Source organism: Triticum dicoccoides, chromosome 4A (assembly GCF_002162155.2).
Source record: "Triticum dicoccoides isolate Atlit2015 ecotype Zavitan chromosome 4A, WEW_v2.0, whole genome shotgun sequence".
NCBI lineage: Eukaryota > Viridiplantae > Streptophyta > Magnoliopsida > Poales > Poaceae > Triticum > Triticum dicoccoides.
Window position 1 is genome coordinate 165227879 of NC_041386.1, and position 8128 is coordinate 165236006.

The 8128-nt window shown below is 50.4% G+C and overlaps 1 protein-coding gene across 1 annotated transcript; it reads left to right on the forward strand.

Moving 5' to 3' along the window:
- Positions 1–940: 940 nt before the first annotated feature.
- LOC119285546 (probable inactive receptor kinase At5g10020) lies at positions 941–5470 on the forward strand. The gene is made up of 4 exons (XM_037564843.1): positions 941–1131; positions 1229–2582; positions 2877–4496; positions 4587–5470. The coding sequence occupies exons 2-4, from the start codon at positions 1667–1669 to the stop codon at positions 5183–5185; spliced, it is 3135 nt and encodes a 1044-aa protein (XP_037420740.1). The 5' UTR covers positions 941–1131; positions 1229–1666; the 3' UTR covers positions 5186–5470.
- The last annotated feature ends 2658 nt before the right edge of the window (positions 5471–8128 follow it).

Below are 8128 nucleotides of genomic sequence, written 5' to 3' on the forward strand. Positions count from 1 at the left end.
CGATGGGGGCGCCGCCGCTGCTCTCTGTCCAGAGAGCGGAGAGGGGGAAGAACTGCCTGGCCGGGCTGGGCCGATGCGCTTTAACTCACTGTGCAGCGCCCAAGAGCTAGGCACTGCACATTACAAGTGTGGCGCCTAAGTCTGAGGCGCTGCAGTGCTGTCTGTGGGGCCGCAACTGGACCATGGCTGCCATGCTGGCACGAGGTGCGACGCCCAAGAGAGAGGCGCTGCATAGTAGTGTGTGACGCCCAGCTGTCGGGCGCCACACAAAAGGGTCAGCAGAGTGAAATTTTTTCGGAACGAGGTCAGTTTGTGATTTGATTTGGACCTCAGGTCAAATATGTGATTTCTGCAAGGAGGAGACCGCGACCGGTGGCTGGACGTTTCCCTTTGTGCACCGGTTACAAGGGTGGGTGTCCCCTCCTCTTCGATCCCAGCACCCGAAGCCGAGGCGGGCATATCTGGCGCTGCACGTTGGCCTGCAGGGAGATTAGCACTCGTCATCATGGTTTCGTCTTAGCGCTAATGATGCTCAAATAATGCTGCAGCTTTCTCAGATTTTATTCTGAGTGTCCCAGATTATTTTCTCATCATCCTAGTATCCGACCTAGAATAACTCAATTATTATTGCTAGTAGCATCTTCTTTCGATTGTAGTAAGAAGTAATAGTAACACTGATAAGATTTCTCGGATAATCCCGGCGGCTAAGAATTTGCTTTTCTTCCCTCCTCCCTGCTGCTGCTGGTGCTGGTAACTTTGTGATTTGTCAGGGAAAGCCTCGCCTTTTGCTTCCGCTTTACAGATCACTTTTCCTTAAAAGTAAATCCAGACCCTTTTCTTTTTTTGCAGTGACACACTTTTGAGTTGACAATCTCAACGTGAAATGTGCCCCCAGTCCTGCAGTGTCACCGGACCCTTTTAATTCTCTTTTCACCTGCTCCCCCCCTATCTCTCTCTCGGCAGTAGTACCAGCAGTGTACACGCCGAGCACGGGCAAGGCCATGAGCTCTCCGTTTGCCCGGTCTCCCCTTGCTGCTGCCCCAAAAGGTAGCCGCTGCATTCTGTAGCCATCAGACCAAATTCCTTGTAGATTCCAATCAGAGAGAGGAGCAACCACCCGGGCGAGTCTAGGTGTGCAGCTTCACTCCCTCCTTGAGCTCGCTCCATTTTGTTTGTGTCTACTAATCTGGCATCTTCAGCTGAGTGTTTGCTTCGGTTCGGATTGCAGGGTTCTACTTACTCGGCTTGGACAGCAGCCATTGCTCCAGTCTCTCCTGCCCAGCTCACGCTTGGATGGATTTTGTTTCTTGACGCAGCGTCGCCGCGTGTCTCTGTGTTTGCCCTTGTTCTTGGCCACACTGCCAAGTTCTCGCTCCCAGTTTCGCACCTGGATGTGTTTGCCTGGGAGCTGGAGCCCCAACACCAAATTACCCAGCTCACACTCGCAGTGATTTTGGTTGGAATTTTCCCCGCACCGCAGCTTCTTGTGCTCATTCATTTGCCGCAATTTCCCCCTTTTTCTTGGCCCCGAGTTCGGTGCCGAGAAAAATCCCCAAAATATTTCATCCTTAATCTTTCATCTCAACTCCAAGTGCCTTAAACCCTACCCACCTACCTACCGCCACCCACATTATCGCTTCGTCTGGCTTCAAGGTTGGATCTTGCAATGCGGCTCGTCATCCTGTGTTTCTGGATTTGGGCCGCATCCGGCGCCGCCGCAGTGGCTGGCTCGGACATGGAAGCGCTGCTGGAGTTCGGCAGGGGCATCCGGCAAGACCCGTCCCGCCGCCAGGCCGCTCCATGGAACCCGACCAGTTCGTCGGATTCCGACGGCTGCCCCGTCGATTGGCATGGCGTGCAGTGCAACGGCGGCCAGATTCTTTCCATAGCGTTCGATGGCATTGGGCTTGTGGGCAACGCCAGCTTGTCGGCGCTCGCAAGGATGACGATGCTTCAGAACCTGTCCCTGTCCGGCAACAAATTGGAAGGGGTCTTGCCCCGTGCGCTGGGGTCTCTTGCTTCCTTGCAGCACCTGGATCTGTCCAACAACAGATTCATTGGCTCCATTCCGGCAGAATTGACCAAACTGAGTAACCTGGGACATCTCAATCTCTCCTCCAATGGCTTCGGTGGTGCATTGCCGGTGGGTTTCAGAAGCCTGAGGAAACTGAAGTACTTGGATCTCCGTGGCAACGGCTTCGTCGGCAAATTGGATGACATATTTGCACAGCTGCAGAGCCCGGTCCATGTTGATTTCAGCTGCAACCAGTTCTCGGGGTCCCTGGCATCAATCTCTGATAACTCATCTGTGGCTACCACTCTGCAGTACCTGAATGTTAGCCATAATGTGCTGTCAGGGCCAGTGTTTGCGAGCGATCCCACGCCTTTGTTCGACAGCCTCGAGGTGTTCGATACAAGTTACAATGCGCTTACTGGCAACGTCCCGTCGTTTAACTTCATGATCTCCCTCAAGGTGTTGCTTCTGCAGAACAATAAGTTCTCGGGGTCCATTCCAGAAGCGCTATTTCGGGAGACCTCCATGGTGTTGACTCAACTTGACCTTAGCTGCAACCAGCTCACAGGTAGATTTGTTTTTCTACTCCTCATTGCACAGGATTGTGTTAAAAAGAACTCGTTTTTAAGCCTTCCGTTATTAAACTTGTCGTTCGTACTACTACCACTTTGAACAATTAATATGTTGCAGCGTAATAACCCATGCAAACAATACATGTATTGAACACGATTTTTTTCCGTTGCCATAATAACCTCTATGGCACCGAATCAATCCATACTATGTTTGTAAATGATGATGTGTTGCGATTACTAATCACAATGTCGATTGCCTCTAATTTTATCTAAACCCTTGTATTACACAGGTCCAATTAGGCGTGTAACGTCAGTGAATCTGAAGTACCTGAATCTGTCATCCAACAGCCTTCAGGGAACTTTACCAATCACATTTGGGAGCTGTTCAGTGGTTGATTTGAGTAGAAACATGCTTTCAGGGAACATATCAGTTGTCCATACATGGGGAGATTATGTTGAGATGATTGATTTGAGCTCAAATAGATTAACAGGAACTTGGCCCGGTCAGACTACCCAATTTTTGAGGCTGACTTCATTGAGGATTTCTAATAACTTGCTAGCAGGAGAATTGCCAACTGTTCTCGGAACCTATCCTGAGTTGATTGCCATAGATCTTAGCCTCAATCAGTTCCATGGAGCTTTACCTAAAAATCTCTTTACAGCAGCTAAGCTGACCTATCTTAATCTTTCAGGAAACAATTTCGCAGGAACTCTGCCTCTTCCCAGTTCTGAAACCAACAATTCAACTACTGTAGACCTGTCAGTTTTTCCTGTACAGACTTCAAACCTTTCATTTCTTGATCTTTCAAACAATTCTTTTGGTGGTCCACTGCCTTCGGGCATCGGTCGTTTGAGTGGATTGGTGTTGTTGGATCTCTGCCTGAACAACTTTACTGGGCAAATCCCAACATCAATCACCAAGCTAAAGCATTTACTGCACATTGACTTGTCAAGCAACCATTTCGATGGTAGCATACCTGATGGCCTCCCAGACGATCTTGTAGAGTTCAATGTATCATACAACAATTTCTCTGGCCCCGTTCCGAGCAGTTTGCTAAAATTTCCTGATTCATCTTTCCATCCAGGGAATGAACTACTTGTTCTTCCCCGCTCTGGGTCACCAAATAGTCCTGAAGGATCAGGTGGGAGGAAACATGGTATGAAGCGTGGAATTCTGTATGCATTGATTGCATGTGTTATTGTCTTTGTTACCGGGATCATTGTCCTTTTACTTGTCCATTGGAAGATCTCTAACTGGAAGAGCAGCGAAAAAGGTAAGGGCCAACATAAGAATTCTGTAAATCAAGGACAGGGTGCTCCTCAGAGACGTGCAGAAATTCCAAGTTCTGAAATCCACGATGTGTCGCTAGGATCATCACCGTCTGCAGAGTATGGAGGCATTTCCGTGCCCCGTGGTGGCATGGAAGGACAGCATGAAGCACAATGTGTGGATCAGCCAACTGGTAGCATTTCTAGCCTTAAAGATAGCTCAGCGTCTTCTATGCCTTCATTGATATCATCACCTTCTGATGTGCGCTCACACCACCATCACTCCATCTTGAGAGTGCACTCTCCCGACAAACTGGTCGGGGACTTGCATCTTTTCGACAATTCTGTGTTGTTTACAGCGGAAGAGCTCTCTCGTGCTCCGGCAGAGATGATCGGCCGGAGCTGTCACGGGACATCCTACAAGGCTACTCTTGACAATGGATATGTGCTGACAGTGAAGTGGCTGAAGGAGGGGTTTGCTAAGAGCAAGAAAGAGTTTTCCCGTGAGATAAAGAAGCTCGGCAGCGTCAAACATCCCAGTCTAGTCTCACTGCGAGGCTACTACTGGGGCCCCAAAGAGCACGAGAGGATCATCATATCAGACTATGTAGATGCCACATCTCTGTCTACCTACCTGTCTGGTAATGGCTTTCAGCTCTCTCTCTCCATCAAATTCTAGCGGCAGCTGATTCGTATGTATTCTGATGCATTTCTTTTCTGTCATCTTTCAGAGATTGAAGAGCGGGATCTTGCACCTCTGTCGGTGGGCCAGCGGCTTGACATCGCGATCAGCATTGCCCACTGTCTAGATTACCTGCACAATGAGCGGGTGATCCCACATGGCAACCTCAAGTCGTCCAACGTCCTGCTTCAGGACTCGAGCCCGTCTGCTCTGGTAACTGACTACAGCCTTCACAGGCTGATGACTCCGGTGGGCATGGCTGAGCAGGTCCTGAATGCAGGGGCCCTTGGGTACTCCCCTCCAGAGTTTGCGAGCACCAGCAAGCCATGCCCGTCTCTGAAGAGCGACGTGTATGCCTTTGGCGTCATCCTGCTTGAGCTTCTGACAGGGAGGATCGCGGGGGAGATCATTTGTGTGAGCGATGGCGCGGTCGACCTGACGGACTGGGTGAGGATGCTGGCAAGGGAGGAGCGTGCTTCCGAGTGCTTCGACGGGCGCATTGTTGAAACTGAAAGCTCAGGGGGCGCATCTAACAAGCTGGAGGACATGCTGCACATCGCCATCCGGTGTATCCGGTCCGCATCGGAGAGGCCGGAGATACGGACGGTGTTCGAGGACCTCTCGTCCCTGTTGTCGTCGTCGTCGTGACGGGGAGCGGGAGTGGCGTACATCTCGTACTCACATCAGGTTCTCGAGACTCTGGAGGGAGCAGGGTATACTAACAGGGTGTTAGGTTTTTTTTGGCTATGTGTGTAGTCTCTTTTGAGCATTTCATTGGTTGGGTTCCTCTTCCTGGGAAGCGTTCATACATTTTTTTAGTTATTATTAGTTCACAATTGTAGCACTAGATGACTTGTGTGAGAATGTGTTTGTGCATTGCGATTCTGAACATGTGATAGGAAATAAGAAGGTTGCATTGATTCGTTGTTCTTTTTCATGGTTTACATGATTATTATACAATCAAATAACCAAATGTATATAGCTATATGCTCCGCGCTTAAATCTTTGCCAGGAGCTGAAAGATCTGCCAAACAAGAAGAAACACAGTGGTGATCACACCTTCTTTTGAGGAAGACGGCAAAGGTAAAATGATTATTCTTGTTACTCGGTAAGCCGTCGCGGCGTGAACCGAATCTGTAAGGCCAACTCCAACACGCGACCCCAAACCCGGACGTCGTTTTGTCTGGATTCTGTTTGTTTGGGTCAGGCAAAAGGGTGTCGTCCAAACTTGGTGTCGTCCAAACTTAGCTGATACGACCAACCGGTAGACACATTTTGTCCGGGCTGCCATGAAAATTGAAATAAAGCTGAAATAGTCTACGCCCATAACGATGCCAACGTCCATAATGCATGCCGGCCAGAGCGCCAGCGGCTGACACAGATGCCTGACTACAAAAAAATCACCCAGGGTCGCTTCTTGGTCGTCGTGGCCACCAATGTGCTCGACACCATCTTGGTCGCGACCGTCTTGGCTTTGGGTTTCATCGGGATCGAGGGCTTGGCCTTGGCCATGGCCCTCGAGGTGGAAGGCTTGGCCACGACCCTTGTAGATGATGTTCTCCATGAAATCGTCGAAGTAGGCCGGGTCATCTTGCGCCGACGTCGGATTTGGGAGTTCCGTCGAACAGCTTGCGGGCGTCAAGCAGGTTAGCCGTAGGGATCGCCCGCGGCCGCTTCTTTTGCATCCCGGTGGCCGACGGGCCGGCGCCGGACCCAGGCGTGACATTGAGGTCGTTGTTGGCCGCCGGAGCGGGGTGACTGGCGCGGTCACGCTGCCGCCCGGCTATGTGGAGAAGCAGGTCGCACCATGGTCGTGCGACGGATGGAGACCGCCCGTCTGCGATGTTGTGGAGGAGCTTGGCGACTGCCCCTATGGAGGGCGAACGACCGACGAGCAAGTGTACACCGCGACACGGCGTCGGCGGTAAGAATGGCTGGCGTGGGTCGGCTAAACCCTAGCATGAGGAGGGTATGTTGTGTCACTATATGAGTGGCCTTGGCAACGAGGGCCTCGTGGTTTTCAACGGCGGCCTTGTGTTGCGCGGTGGCAGTGTCGACGGCAGAATTCCTCTTCGGAGCAACGGCCCCTCGGCTAGCCCTCTTTGCCATTTCTTGGGCGAGCTACGCCGGCATGAGCGCCATCTTGGGTTTCTTCTTCGGGGCCGTGGGACAGACATCGTTGGCAGCCGGGATCGCGGCGGTGGCGTTGTTTGGGGCAGTGGGCGGTGGCCATGGCGAGAGAGGGAGGACGGGAGAGTTTTTGGGAGGAAAGGGGGAAATGGAAACGTTGTGCCTCCTACGGGCGGGCCAGGCGGAGGACAAGGGCGTGCGTCCCGCGCGCCGCGCCTTGTCCGTTTCAACGCAAACGCAACATAAATTTGGACCGAAAATTGATCACGGATGAACAAAAAAGAGACATTTGTTTGTTTGCGTTGGCGCCTTGGGCCATGTTTTCTGTGTGTTTCGATCGAAACGAATTAGAACGGACCAAAAGCGGTCGCGCATTGGAGTCGGCCTGATGCAACCTGCTAGGCGCTCATGTTTTGCTCTTTCAGGGCGCATCCCTTGATGCAGCAGCCTATCGTCACTTTTGAGATCATTGGAGCTATTTCAGTCAATTAATCAGACGACACAGTAAGCAAAGAGATTGTATAATATTGCAGACCCGAGAAAGAATCTGTTGAACTCCACAAGGACCATTAACAGTTTGGTTGGTTCGTCAGAAACTACAATGAGCGACGGAAGAGACCACATTATTGTTCGCCATCCCGTATCTGATTCATGGAGAAAAACTGTACGCTTCCTACACCATAAGCAGCGCTGCCGTGAGAGAGGGCTTCGAGCAAGAACATATGCTTTTGTAAGAACCTCAGCAAGAACCTATGCTTTGTCGAGGGAAGAGGCAAAGACAACCAGGCAAGGCAAGGCCATAAAATTCTCTTGTGGCTCACATGTCACAACTTTGATATGCTTGTTCGCATGTCACAAGTTTAATGCAAATCCAACCGGCAAAAGTTACGAAATACAACTCAACTAGAAAGCCTCGGAATACATTACGCAGAGATCTAAGCATAAAACTTCATGGCTATTTACACTTATAATTTCATCGATTTTATTAATCTATAAGTGAACGAGTCACACTATGGCCTTGTTTGATTCGGCTGTGGATTTCTAAAAGCAGCTGTGAAAAATCTGCTGTGGAAAAACAGCTTTGGAAAATGATGTGAAAAAGATGTAGGTCATTTGGCAAACCAGCTGATACAGCTTTTTCAGATTTTGACCCGCAGCGGAATCAGATTTTGAAAAAGCATGTCCCGGGCTGCTTTCGCTTTTGGTTCAGGTTTTGGCAGCGGATTTCTGGAATCGGATTCTGCTGGGTTCGCCATTTGGTTCAGATTTTGCTGCGCGGCAGCGGAATCCGTCGATAAAAGCCGAACCAAACAGGGCCTATGAAAGTTGTACTTCCTTCAATTCATATTAATTGTCGCTATCTACAACTTAGATCTAGAAATCGGTAGTTGTCGAGTTGCAAATCTTCGACTACTCCCTCTGGGTACCCAAGTTTGAAGACCCCTTCCCCTCCCTCCCTCC

Excerpts from the sequence above, each read along its gene's own strand:
- LOC119285546 (XM_037564843.1), top strand. The coding sequence starts at position 1,667 with ATGCGGCTCGTCATCCTGTGTTTCTGGATTTGGGCCGCATCCGGCGCC. Across the intron at positions 2,583-2,876 it reads TAGCTGCAACCAGCTCACAG|GTCCAATTAGGCGTGTAACG; the intron begins GTAGATTTGTTT and ends TGTATTACACAG. Across the intron at positions 4,497-4,586 it reads TCTGTCTACCTACCTGTCTG|AGATTGAAGAGCGGGATCTT; the intron begins GTAATGGCTTTC and ends GTCATCTTTCAG.